At 43.7% G+C, this 14,749-nt stretch overlaps 1 protein-coding gene across 1 annotated transcript; it reads left to right on the top strand.

Annotated features, from left to right (window-relative positions):
* Positions 1-3,979: 3,979 nt before the first annotated feature.
* On the top strand, positions 3,980-13,274 carry LOC130284635 (protein kinase C theta type-like). The gene is made up of 2 exons (XM_056535158.1): positions 3,980-4,897; positions 11,256-13,274. Exons 1-2 carry the CDS (start codon positions 4,121-4,123, stop codon positions 12,129-12,131), a joined length of 1,653 nt encoding a protein of 550 aa, XP_056391133.1. The 5' UTR covers positions 3,980-4,120; the 3' UTR covers positions 12,132-13,274.
* Positions 13,275-14,749: the final 1,475 nt, after the last annotated feature.

Here is a 14,749-nt window from a genome sequence, read left to right as displayed (position 1 = left end):
AGAACCCCTCCCCCCAGTCTATGTCCTGTAGTGCAGATCTCAGCCCAGGGAAATTTGCCTTTTTAAAGATATATGTTTTTGCCTTCCCCGCCTGTCTTTGTTTTCTACATTTTAAGTCAAAAGTAACTATATTGTGGTCGCTATTACCAAGGTTTTCCCGCACAGTTACATTACCAACCAGCTCTGCGTTGTTGGAAATGATCAGATCCAACAAGGCATCACTTCTTGTTGGGTCCTCCACAAACTGGCCCATAAAATTATCCTGCAATAAATTTAGGAATTTTCTCCCCTTTGTAGTTTTAGCCAACCCCGGACCCCAATCTATATCTGGATAGTTAAAATCTCCCATTATTACCACTGTACCTGCCCGGGCGGCCCCCTCTATTTGTTTATGCAGCCGACCTTCTATCTCTTCAGTGATATTAGGGGGTCTGTAGATTACACCAAGTATAATTTTTTCAGTATTTCCCTCCTTTTGTAATTCTACCCACAGTGATTCCACATCCTCAGAATCATCACACACTATGGCATCGTTCACACTGACTTTCATACCACTTCTAACATACAGACAGATTCCACCACCTTTTCTGTTCATTCTATCTTTGCGAAACAATGTAAACCCCTGCAGATTGACAGCCCAGTCATGCGAGGAGTCCAGCCATGTCTCAGTGACCCCAACTATATCAATATGTTCCTCCAGTATCAGGGCCTCAAGCTCCCCAATTTTATTTGCTAGGCTTCTGGCATTTGTGAACATACACTTTACATTTCCATCCTTTATGTTATTGGGGTTAATGGGATTCAAGGGTGTAAGTTTTATTTTCCTATGAAGCCTATTCCTATTAACTATTCTAACCCCTCCCTACGCTCCACCCCCAGGTACATTTATAATTACCACCTCTCTATCTACACTATCTTTCCCCTCTATGTTGTAGGGTCCCTCTCCCCCAGTTCCTAGTTTAAACACTCCTCCACCCTTCTAGCCATCTTCTCCCCAAGCACAGCTGCACCCTCCCCATTGAGGTGCAGCCCGTCCCTACGGTAGAGCCGGTAACCGACAGCGAAGTCAGCCCAGTTCTACATGAACCCAAACCCCTCCTTCCTACACCAGCTTCTGAGCCACTTGTTTACCTCCCTAATCTCCCGCTGCCTCTCTGGTGTGGCTCGTGGTACAGGTAATATTTCAGAAAATATTATCTTGGAGGTCCTTGCCTTAAGCTTGTGGCCTAAGTCCCTGAAATCATTTTTAAGGACACTCCACCTACCTCTTACTTTGTCATTGGTGCCAATATGTACCATGACTGCTGGGTCCTCTCCAGCCCCACCCAGCAACCAGTGAACCCGATCCGCGATGTGCCGAACTCGAGCACCAGGAAGACAACACACTGTTCGGCGATCCCGGTCTTTGTGACAGATCGCCCTGTCTGTCCCCCTAATAATTGAGTCCCCCACTACCAGTACCTGTCTAGCCTGCCCTGTACTCCTCCCTCCCTTCTTACTGGAGTAGACCATACCCCCCCCCCCCCCGCGGTCAGAGGCAGAGTCCTGCTGCAGTACTGCTAGCTCTGGAATGGCATCCCCCTCATCTGCCAACCGGGCAAACTTGTTGGGGTGAAGGATAAATCCTTTATAAAAAATATTACAAGAGGTGTATCATAAAAATAATCAAATATATCTTAGCATTAATGAAAATATATAGCGGTTGCTAACAATACTATAAAAGTTTATCATCAGTTTATAGTATTTGAGCGGGCGCTCTTGAAATGCGTCGTCTGTGTCGTCTAAAAATCCAATCTTAATCTACGGTGCTCGTGGTGGATTTATTGCTAGCGGTGTGTGTCCCCAAACCAACCTGGGATTTTTCCATCATTGGGACTCCTCCAGTGGTAACGCAAGCATCCTCAAGCCATCCCTCTGCAGGTGGATCCATGTCCGGGGCAGCCACTCAAATAGATTTTGAGCTCAACATCGCCAGGTACGTGAGCACTCTGTGTGACTACATGTACCTGTCTTTCTATTGGTACCGGCACAAGGTAACGCCAACGTTTGTCCGTCATTTAGTTTCCACATATTCCTGGTATATTTCTGACACACACTGTTCCCAAGGTTTAATACTGCCCACACTGTGCCCCCAATATAATATTGCCAAACAATGTGCCCTGTAGTAAACAATTGTACCTCTGTGTCCCTTAAAACAATGAATGATGTGTCTGTGCCCCCACAATAAATGATGCCACTATGCCCCCATGCCAATTTTGCTCTACTATGAACTGTACCACTATGCTCCCGCATTAACTGTGCCACAATGCCCCCCCCCCATTAACTGTGCCACTATGCCCCCATGTACTGTGCCACTATGCTCCGATGTAATAAGCCACTATGCCCCCATGAGAGGTGCCATTATGCCCCCCTGAGATGTGCCATTGTGCTCCCATTAATTGTACCACTATGCCCCATGTACTGTGCCACTATGTCCCCATGAACTGTACCACTGTCCCCCCATGTGCTGAACCACTATGCCCCCATAAACTGTGCCACTATGTTCCCATAACTTGTGTCACTATGCCCCCAAAAGCCGTGTCATTGTGCCCCTATGAACTGTACCAAAATGTCTCCCTGTAATGTGCCACTATGCCCCCATGTATTGTGCCACTATGCTCCTATGAACTGTGACACTATGCTCCCATGTACTGTGCCTTTATGCTCCAATGTACTGTGCCACTATGCCACCATAAACTGTACCCCTATGCCACCATATGCTGTGCCATTGTGCCCCTATGAACTGTACCAATATGTCCCAATGTACCAATGCCCCAAGAAATATGCCACTATGCATCTATGACCTGTACCACAATGCCCACTATGAACTGTGTAGTTAAATGATCATGCTGCCTGCATTACAGAAGAAGGGAACAAAGAGGGGAATTTATTAAGCAATGTATGCAGCTTTTTTTGTCTAAATTTGTCGCAGGTTCTGTGCAACATTTTATTTAGAAGGTTTAATTTTTATTACCACAAACTGATCTGATTTAGATCACTTTTTGCAGTGGTCACTAATTTATCATGTGCGACTGTTCTGCAAAAAGTCACAAAAAATTTGCAATTCAACCCGCCACTGCTATTTGACATTAAAACTGAGCAGTTTAGCGGGCATTCAACAACGTCCATGCACCATTTGATAAATGTGGCGCAAAAAAACGCTACTTTGCCTGCAACTTATTTTTATCTACATTAAACAAAAACCAAGTTAACTTTTAATAAATGGCCCTTAGAGTTTCTTAAAGACACCGATACAAATGAATGAGAGGAGAGCTGACTAGTGATCCGGATATCTGGCAGTTGCAGTCTGGATCTGGACACGGTCTGCCCGTTGGGTACTGCTGCTATACATCATATCTGGTGCTGTGTGTGCAGCAGATTTACAGGAATAGTTGTAATAGGAACATATTGCTAAATAGGCTTACATGCTCACAAGTGTGAGTGTTTTATTCACTATATTTATTTCTAACTTTACATAGATCTATATATACCACCTATACCACCACTGTGCCAATATATACCACTAGCAGTTACACCACCCAGCCCCAGACACTGAAGAACCATCCATGAATTATTACTGTTCCTCTTAACTTTAGACCATGAACAGGGGTATGCGACCTGCACCAGGGCACAAGGGGCATCTCCTGTCTTTACTGATGGAGGTGCCCGATGTACTTTACACCTGGAGATTGGACCCCAAGCACCTTAATAGGTGCCTAAACCCATTGCTCTCAAAACTGTGGACCTCCAGATATTGCAAAGCTACAACTCCCAACAACCCTGAGAGTTGTCATTTTGCAACATCTAGAGGTCTATAGTTTGGAGACTGCTGTGGTCCATCATAAGGTCCATCAAACTGCACAGGGTACCAATCAACTTAAGGCCAACCCTAGATGTCCTTCATGATGCCCACATCACATTGTATATGGCTGAGCAGGTCTATAGGGTCAGTGTCAGGCAGGTGCCACCTGAGCATTCTGTGGCTGATGACATCACCTGCACACGACCAACTGCCGTTCACTCTCTGCTGGCGACCGACGTGACTGGACCGAGGTCTACAGACTGAAGGAGAACTGCGGAAATGGCGTCCACTGGACATGGAGAAGATGGTGAGGAGGAGAAGAGGAAGAGCGAAGGCAAGAGGAAGAGGGAAGAGGAAGGCAAGGATGGAGTCTTGAGGAGGAGAGGAGATGACGATGGAGGATCGGAGGATGAGGAGCCAATACCTGGGATGGTGTCCACTGGACATGGAGAAGATGGTGAGGAGGAGAAGAGGAAGAGGGAAGAGGAAGGCGAGGATGGAGTCAAGAGGAGGAGAGGAGACGACAATGGAGGATTGGAGGATGAGGAGCCAACACCTGGGATGGCGTCCACTGGACATGGAGAAGATGGCGAGGAGGAGAAGAGGAAGAGGGAAGAGGAAGGCGAGGATGGAGTCAAGAGAAGGAGAGGAGATGACGATGGAGGATCGGAGGATGAGGAGCCAACACCTGGGATGGCATCCACTGGACATGGAGAAGATGGCGAGGAGGAGAAGAGGGAAGAGGAAGGCGAGGATGGAGTCAAGAGAAGGAGAGGAGATGACGATGGAGGATCGGAGGATGAGGAGCCAACACCTGGGATGGCGTCTACTGAAGATGAAGAAGATGGCAAGGAGGAAAAGAGGAAGAGCGAAGGCAAGAGGAAGAAGGAAGAGGAAGGCGAGGATGGAGTCAAGAGGAGGAGAGATGAGAATGGAGGATCAGAGGATGAGGAGCCAACACCTGGGAGCAGCCAAGGAGCATCGGGCCCCTACCCCAGGCTTACCATCAGCAGCTACAACCTCCACCAAGTCCTGGGTAGAGGCAACTTCGGCAAAGTAAGTTCTACCTCCATGTACTGTGTCCTGGCGGATGGAAGTCGGTATGCCCAAGATGGTGTGGGTGCAGGAATCCAGACACAGGGGGAAGAGAAGGTGCAGCTGGGTCTTCTGCAGCAGTGTGTAAACAGTACATATAGGGGGGGATTTATTAAGACCTGTGCAGAGGAAGAGCTGTGGAGTTGCCCATAGCAACCAAGTTAAAAAGGCCTCTGAAAAATAAAAGAAGCAAACTGGTTGCTATGGGAACTACACAGCTCTTCCTCTAAGCAGGTCTTTATAATGGGTGCTGGAATACTCAATAATATAAAATAGATTTCTAAAAGTGCATATGTGCTGATGTTATATCACTGTAAATTGTTCCTCCAATACCGCGGGTAATAAATAATAATATCTCTTCACATGTATTGTATATAGGACTCCAAATATAAATCCAATAATAAAGTGCAACAAAAAGTTTCCCCCTATGGTATTACGGTTCTCTATTCATTATTGTCTGGTTTTTTCCCTTTCCCTCTATCGCTGTATGCTCTGTTGTATTTGTTTTTTTGCACATTTTCTTTCTTTTATGCATTACTTGAGGGTCAGATGGTATTTATTATGTATATTTTACCTTTGTTTTCCTTGGTTGAACCCTTTTGTAGTCCAATTAAATTAAGGTAACTGGCCTGGATATTCCTGGGGGTGGACCGAGGAACACTTGTAGGATCCCCACACCACTTACTTTATATGGCCCACATGTGACACATAAGGTTGCCACCTGTCTTGCAAAAAAAAAAATACCGACCATACTCATTTGCATAATTAATTATATACAGTGGTCCCTCAAGTTACAATATTAATTGGTTCCAGGACGACCATTGTATGTTGAAACCATCGTATGTTGAGACCAGAACTCTATGGAAACCTGGTAATTGGTTCTGAAGCCTCCAAAATGTCATCCAAAAATAGGAAAAAAAAGTGAGGATTAAAGAAAAATAAGTAGATAACTAATATAGATAAAGCAAATTCTTACATATAAAAGTAAGAAAGAGCTGCTGGGAGCTGTTTATTACTGTCTGTCAGTGTTTCCCAACCAGGGTGCCTCCAGCTGTTACAAAACTACAACTCCCGGCATGCTGGGAGTTGTAGTTTTGCAACAGCTGGAGGCACCCTGGTTGGGAAACAATTGTTTATGTAGAGGACAAGAGCTTCTTCAGGGTCCAATACAGTACACACAATGTCCCAAATGGAGCCACCCTTAATTGGTGTCCAAAAGGAGCAGCTAACCCTGGCACAGGTAAGGAGTAGTACAGAACTTGTAGTTCCTCCCTGTACTGTAGGGGGCGCTACCAGACATCAGTCAGTGCTTGTACTTCAGTAATAGAGGTGATTTACCAGTGAATGCCCATTCTGATTGGTCAGTTCCTGCAGTTGTGACAGGTATCACAGATCTGGACTGTCCGTACATTGTATGTTGAGTCTGGTTTCAAGTTACAATGTTCCAGAAAAGACCATTGTATGTTGAAACTATTGTATGTGGAGGCTATTGTAAGTTGAGGGATCGCTGTAAGTGTGACATCACATGATACAAATATGTGGGGGGATTTTTTTTTTTTTTTGCCTTACCAGTGTTCCCTGTCAATTATCCTTATTTTTTCATCCATCATACATGTATATACTTTATGGCAACTATATATCTTTAATGTCACAATATATACCATCTTATTATTATTTAGAATGGGGTTGCATGGATTTCCGCTCCCCTCCCCCCCCTTTGTTATTGACATTGGTTCAGTATGTTGTAATATGACACACCACATGTGCTTCTATAATAAAAATGTTTTTGGAATAATTTCTGTTTTTTCTTACAGGTGGGTCTGTATTCACCTTCACTATTGCACTTTTGGACTTTCATCATGCACATTGGTGTGTGTCACTTTTAGTTTTTTTCACACACGTTTTTTTTATTTTGGTTTTGCACCCCTTTATTATTTCTGTGGCGTACTATACTATATTGTAATGTGGATTCGCTCGCACTTGACAGTTTAGCGTGCTGTATCACCTTGGTTACTGGGCAGGTCCTCCCGCTGTGATGTGTTATAGTTTCAGCCCATAGTCTTAGCTGCAGCGCGACGCTCGGATACGCTCCTGCGTGTGTCTCGCGATATTTGTGCCTTTAGCGTCCAGGTTACCTTGGTTATTGGGCGGTACTTCAGGACATTGTGTATTCTGAGACTGTACGGCCATCTTGCGATGTCCACGACTTGCGGACATCTCGCAATAACTCAGCCTGTGTTTTGCCATTCGGTCAGATCACATGCTCTAGTCTTGGATCCATGATTGGCCGTTCCCCTACATAAATAGCTGTCACTCACTTCCTGTGATTACGCCCCGGAAGAAGCCTTGAGTGGTGAAACGTTGGGTGACGTTGGTAATTATGTTTGTTGCACACTTTGCCAATATTTAACTCCTTGCTTCCGCTACTATACTTTCTCCCTGTGCCACCTGTATATACATCTATTATAACTTTGCGTGCATACTCTCTTATGCATTTATGTGGGTGCTTTTTTGAGTTACCCTATTTATTTTACGTATGGTATTGAGGGCTGTTTTAGGTGGTTTGGCTTACTTAAAAGGGAATTCAAGGAATTTTTTTTATTTGACTATGCTACAGGGGCTGTATAGTTAGTGTAGTTCATAATATAGTGTCTGTACCTGTGTGTGACGGTTTTCTCCCAATTCTTCTGTGGTTTTCACCCCACTATTTATTTTTATCAGCATACAAAATGACCGTTGTCTCAGATTTTTCCCAGCTTGCAATGTGGCCGAGACCTGACTCACTAGTCAGCTGATGACAGGGAGCCTGTCTGCTTCAATGGGTGGAGGGATCAATCTGCAACTAATGCAACAGCTTTAGGCACCCTGATTGAAAACCACATGCATGCAGCTCATTTATGTTTCAATGGGTGGGGTGGCTGATGTGTGGGAGGGAGGAAAATGGAATTGTGGGAGTTGTAGTCAAAAAGAGAAAAGTCAAACTAGAAATAATAGTTCACAAAAAGCTAGCCACAGTGTTATGATAATCTCACAACATAGCCATTTAGCCCCAAGACAAGTGCAGATCCTTCCTAAGCATGTCCATTACTGTCTGCCAGGTACGTACTAAAATCACCTTATGGTGGAGAACCCCTTTAATATTCTTTAAGAGTCTTTCCAGTTCTCCCTTTTCTTTGTCTCTGTATCATGAAGTTGTATCTCCGTTTTTTTTATCCATATGTATTTTATATGATATTAGATGTATGCCATTTTTTGCATTTGTGTAACAATAAATTTATTATACTCACGGTACTATTTGGTCCATATTTGTGTATGCAGCTATGACTTTAGCGTAGGATCCTCTAATTGGTTCAGTTTTTTTTGTGTATTATATTGCCACCTTTCTTGCAAAAAAAAAAATACTGACCATGCTCATTTGCATAATTAATTATATATGAGTGACATCACATGATGTGAAATATGTGGGGGAAATTTTGTCCTATTCTGACCTCTATAACATTTTTATTTCTCCTTATACGGGCCTGTATGAGGGTAATTTTTTGCGCCCCGGTCTGTAGTTTTTAACAGGACCATATTTGTTTCGATGTGACTTTTTGATCCCTTTATTTTTTAAATTAAATTAAAGAGTTGCAGTTAGTTACTAACTAGAACTCCCAGCATGCCCTGATACAGCCTGTGTCTCGGCAGCGGGCCCAAACGAAAACTACAACTCCCAGCATGTTGGACTGTACAGTAGTATATAGTATAGGTCAGTGTTTACCAACAAGAAGTCCCTCCAGCTGTTGCACAGCTACAACTCCCAACATGTTGGACTATACAGTAGTATATAGTATAGGTGAGTGTTTCTCAAGAGAGCTGTTGGCTCTTTGGGCATGCTGAAAGTTGTAGTTTTGCAACAGCTGGAGATGCTCTGGTTGGGAAACACTGGCATAGGTTATGGTGCAACATTCCGGGAGTTGGAGGATTGGTTGGATAACTACTGGCTATTGCATTTCCGGTATTTTTAATATAAAAGGTCAGGGTGGCCAAAATACCGACTGTGCTGGTAAGATACCGGCCAGGTAGCAACCCTAGTGACACATCATCCATGGTGGGACCAGGTGAGGTATCCCCCTGACTCTACAGGTGTGTGACCGGCCAGGACCAGAAGGTGAAAAGCACCCAGTCTTCCGCGGAATAAAGTCCATGAATTTTGTCCCCTTCAATGCTTCTCTTTTAGTTATCCGTACATGGATTTCTATGGCTTCAATGCAATCTTACAGAAACCTATTTGGACCAGAAGATGAGAACTACACTGACCCCAACCAACTCAAAGACATGTCTATCCATTGTTCAATGCATTCATAGAGTTAGGAGATAAAGTAAGTGAACCCTCTGAAATTCTCTTTATTTATACTATCTAATAAGTTTCCCCGCATTGATGCCTCCTGATGATCCATTTTTGTCTTCTTTCTCGATGAGGATAATATTTTGTTTCTGGACCCATCATTTTTGTAGGGACTTCTGTCCATTTTTAAGACTATTTATCATGTTGGATCCATGAATTCCGTAAAAACTGCAATACCACATAGTGGACTATTTCTATAGTATTTTTCTTTTCATTTTTCTTTGTTCCTCTTGGTACCTAATCTGGGAGCTGCGGAGCCCAGCTTTATAATTACTATACAACTCCGACAACTGCTACATAACCACCGTGCACCCGCCTGATATTCAGTGACATTAACCTAGTACTGTTTCCGCACTCTATTCTCATTCTTCATCCACCTTTATGAATCACTTTCACACTAGGGATCGTGGTTTTTGTCTTTTACACCATTCATTATTTTCCGTTTCCCTATCTTTTCAGATGGTGGATAAGCTGTTCATCATTTTCCTAAATTTTGTTTACATTTCCTTTTTTTCCTTTTTAATACAATTTTAATATTACAATTCATTACACTTGGCACAAGTTTCCCTTGTATGTGTTGTCCGCAATCGCCAACCTGGTTTATTGAAAGAGCTTTATTGTCTGTTCAGTCATTACAAGTCATACAATAAATTACAATCACACAAAGCATGACAGTACAATACACAGCAAAGGTTCCCTAAGCTATACATCGCACATCATGCTACTCTAACACTCCGCTCAATCCTGTAATAGAAAGGCACAAGAGATCGAATAACAAAACAATACAATCTGTGATCGGGGTAGGGGCATGGGCTGTGGGGCGGGGGCGTGGGCAACTATGTGGGGGTGGATCACAGGGCCAAACTGCTGGGCTGTATCTTCAAGGAGACATGGGAGGAGGAGAGAAGTCTTCACTCCTCTTCTTCCTCATCGACGGCCGGGCTGTCCAAGATGGAATAGTCTCTAAGCAGGCTCTTGATGAACCTGCGGCACTTTCACACTATGGATCGTGGTTTTTGTCTTTTACACCATTCATTATTTTCCTTTTCCCTATCTTTTCAGATGGTGGATAAGCTGTTCATCATTTTCCTAAATTTTGTTTACATTTCCTTTTTTTTCCTTTTTAATACAATTTTAATATTACAATTCGTTACACTTGGCACAAGTTTCCCTTGTATGTGCAGTTCGCAAACGCCAACTTGGTGCCCTAATATATTACATATCCTTATTTGTATTTATTTTGCCTATGCAACCATAAGGCTACTTGAACATGCACACTATATACCTACTTTTATACTTATGGAGCCTCAGCCAATTAGAGTGCAAACGCATAAATGATTCAAAGTGCTGTCCGAACGTGGGTGTACTATCTTTGTAACTTTTGTATCTATTGCTTCTGTGCACCTGAATGGCAGGTCTAATACTGCATCTCCACTATTAGCCGAATGACTTTAGATTTTATCACATCGGCATCACCACTATGCAGTGAACGCCCCTTTATAGCATCGCATTGGCTGGCACCACCTTGCGCAGTCGATTCCACCGGGATTGTGTCACCAAACCTGCTAGGTATTCTATTGGTGAACAAAACTTAGAGCATTTGCAGCTGCAGGAAACTTTGGGAGAGATGATTGTTGCTAAAGGGGGATCTACAGTACATTTTAGCGCTTTCTTGCAGTTTTCCTAGACCAGACCCCCCCCTCCATCAATATCAGTGTTTCTCAAGCGCGGTCCTCAAGACCCCAACCGGTCATGTTTTCAGAAATTTCTTAGTCTTTCACAGGTGATATAACTGTTGTGTCACCTGTAAAATACAAAGGAAATCCAGAAAACATGACCTGTTGGGGGTCTTGAGGACCGCGCTTGAGAAACACTGATCAATATCAACCTTATGATGTCTTCTAATGAGCGTCTTCCATTTGTTTTCCACAGGTGGTCCTGGCATCAGTCCCTGGCCATGAAACCTACATGGCTGTAAAGATCATCAACAGAAGAGAGGACAACGAGGGAACTATCAAGAGAGAGCGGCGGATACTCCTAGCGGCCCGAGACTGTCCATTTCTATGCCACCTTTATGCTGCACATCAGTCTCTGGAGCGTGCATACTTCATCACGGAGTACCTGTCCGGCGGCAGTTTGGAGGATTTGATCAGGATTTGCTGCTACCTGGACATCGACAACATAAGGTTCTACGCAGCAGAGATGGTATGCGGCCTCCAGTTCCTCCATGGACATAACATCGTTCACAGAGACCTCAAGCCAGAGAACATCATGTTGGATGCAGAAGGCCACATCCGGATCATTGACCTGGGCCTGGCACAAGATGGAGTCACAGCCTCCAGTAAGATCGACGGAGTGACAGGAACATTCTACTACATGGCTCCTGAAGTGCTTCTCGGACAAGAGTATTACACAGCTGTTGACTGGTGGAGCCTTGGGGTTGTGTTGTGCAGGATGGCGACAGGATGCTTCCCATTTTACATCAGCCACAGCAAGCAGAAGGTTTTCAAAGCCATCACCAGAAAGGAGCCCAAATTTCCACTCGGGATGGATGCTGCTATTGAACATCTCATCAGTCAACTTCTGCGCAAGAATCCCGATAAGCGCCTGGGGGTGCGCAGAAACATCCGGAAGCATCCATTCTTTTCCACCATTCACTGGGAGGAACTGGAAGAGAGGAGAGCCAAGCCACCATGTAAGCCGTTTGAGACAGTTCTGCAAAATCACCATCTGCAGTGGCCGGAGGACACAGAGAACCCCCACCTTGTGACCGGATTCAATTATACGTCACCAAGCTGGGTGCGGTAAGAACATCCTCCTCTGGGGATAACTATCATCACGTTCTTCACTTCTAGACTCTGAGGATCCCGCGCCTACTGCCCAGAACCTCCGACCTCCTGATCCAGGCCTCAAGTCTCTGCTGCTGTTACCTCGGCTGCCCTAGAACATCATCTCTCACCTTTGCCATTGTGTTGCTGCCCCAGGCCCTTTACCTGGCATCACCACTCACTCACCACACACACTACACTGCACTTACCACACACACTACACTATAGGGATAGGCGCACACACATAGACACACACCACAGATAGGGGACATATCGGCTCGATCCAGGGATTTATTCTGACCGCCATATTTGGGGTTGGGAAGGAATTTTCTCCCCTGATTTGAGGACAATTGGCTCATTCCTCACAAGGGGTTTTCGCCTTCCTCTGGATCAACATAGCCGTAAATAGGTTTAGCATAATAACATTAGAAATTACCCTCTTAGTAACACAACTAATTAAAAAAAATTGATAAATAAATAAATATAAATAAATATTTATATATTTTTTACATTTTAAAAATGTATTTGAACCAAACATGAACATTTAAACTACTGCACATGTATAATAAAAAATAATAATAATTTAAATTAATTTACCCTCTACCTGTCATTCGGTTTGGTACTAGCCATTGATCCAGGGATTTATTCTGACTGCCATATTTGGGGTCAGGAAGGAATTTTCCCCCTTGGTAATAAGGACAATTGGCTAATTCCTTATAGGGGGTTTTCGCCTTCCTCTGGATCAACACGGCCGAGCATGGTTCAGTACAACAGATCACTATCTTACACATACACATCTATAATAGTATAATATAATAGTATCTTGTTTATTATTGTCCCCCCTCCCTATAAATAAATTCTTTCTTTTACCCCCTACATGGTTGTACTTGTCTTTATTTCCATTGGACGTCCATCTAATAAATGTTGTATTGATGCTTCAAATAGCCTCTCTCCATTCTGACTAATAGATGAGGATCCTGAATGGGGGACCCCCATCTATTACCCAGAATCCCCTAATAGATCATTTGTAAGACGGGTTTTCTAAACCCAGCAACAACTTTTAAAGGTAATATAACAATTGAGGGTTTGTTACAATGTATCAGTGCAAGTCAGAGCTGGGGTATATTTAGCTCATGGAGGATTGCCTAGTTATGAGATCATCCACACCCAAAGAGCATCAGAGCAACATTCATGAAGAAGGGAAATTCCCAGTAGAGAAGTGTCCACATGGAGAGATCCCATAGGGACAGTCTACTGGACAAGCAGGATGACAACCAACATGGTGGCCATTACAGTCCCCGCCTCAGAGGCCGTCACTCAGCTTTCACACGCTCCTGAAAAGTGAATCTTCCTATCAGTGTAATGGCAAAATGATATAATAAAAAACATTTATTTTTAATCAACTAGTGCCAGAAAGTTAAACAGATTTGTAAATTACTTCTGTTTAAAAATCTAAATCCTTCCCATACTCATCAGCTTCTGTTTGGGTTTCTACTGACACCTCTGTCCATTTCAGGAACTGTCCAGAGCAGGAACAAAATCCCCATAGCAAACCTATGCTGCTCTGGACAGTTCCTGACATGGACCGAAGTGTCAGCAGAGAGCACTGTGGTCAGACAGAAAGGAAATTCAAAAAGAAAAGGACTTTTTCTGTAGTATAAAGCAGCTTGAGGCTAAGTTTCCACTTGTTTTTCTTTCTGGCAGTTTTTGGAAAACTACCACTGCATTTTTTGAGCCAAAGCCAGAAATGTATTCAAAAGGAATAGGACATATAAAGGAAGGACTTATACTTCTCCTCCCTTATGGATCCACTTCTGTCTTTTGCTCAAAAACTGCAGTGGCAGTTTTCCAAAAAGCGGAAATTTAGGGGTTAAAACATTTTTTCTAAAGTAGTAAAATAAAACAAAATGTAAATAAAATGTGATGTCACTTTTCTCCCTCCCACAGATCAGTCATCCCACCTAGATAAAGTTGTCCTGGCACAGGGGGGATCAGAGGGGGGGTCAGATTGAGAAGGTACAGGTGATAAATGTGTATAATCCTCTCTAGTAAAAGTTTGAATCACCCCCATTTCCCATTTTAAGGACCAAAGCCCATTTTCACCTTAAAGTGGTACTCTACCCCTAGACATCTTATCCCGCCCCCTCATGACGTCACGCCCTGCCCCCTTAATGCAATGGGAGGGGGGCATAACTGTTAACACGCCTCCTCCCATAGACTTGCATAAAGGGGGCGGGGTGTGCCGTCATGAGGGGACAGAGCCATGACATCACGAACAGCCGGCCCCTGTCATCAGCCACAGAGCAAACTTAGGTCCGGAGAGCTGATGGCCCGGGGTGCTGTAGAAGAGACCCCTGCGATCAGACATCTTATCCCCTCTCCTTGGATAGGGGGATAAGATGTCTTGGGGCGGAGTAATGTCTAAGAACATTTTTTGCACATCTGACCACTGTCACTTTATGCAATAACTCTGAGATGCTTTTACTTATGAATATTGTTGAGCGGCATAGGCCATATTCGAATTCGCGAATATTCGCTAATATATGGACGAATATTCGTCATATATTCGCGCATATTCGTAATCTTCTTGTTTTATTA

Source organism: Hyla sarda, chromosome 8, assembly GCF_029499605.1.
Source record: "Hyla sarda isolate aHylSar1 chromosome 8, aHylSar1.hap1, whole genome shotgun sequence".
In the NCBI taxonomy this organism is placed as follows: Eukaryota; Metazoa; Chordata; class Amphibia; order Anura; family Hylidae; genus Hyla; species Hyla sarda.
The sequence above is the reverse complement of the archived record's forward strand: the minus strand, read 5'-3'. Positions and strand labels throughout refer to the sequence as shown.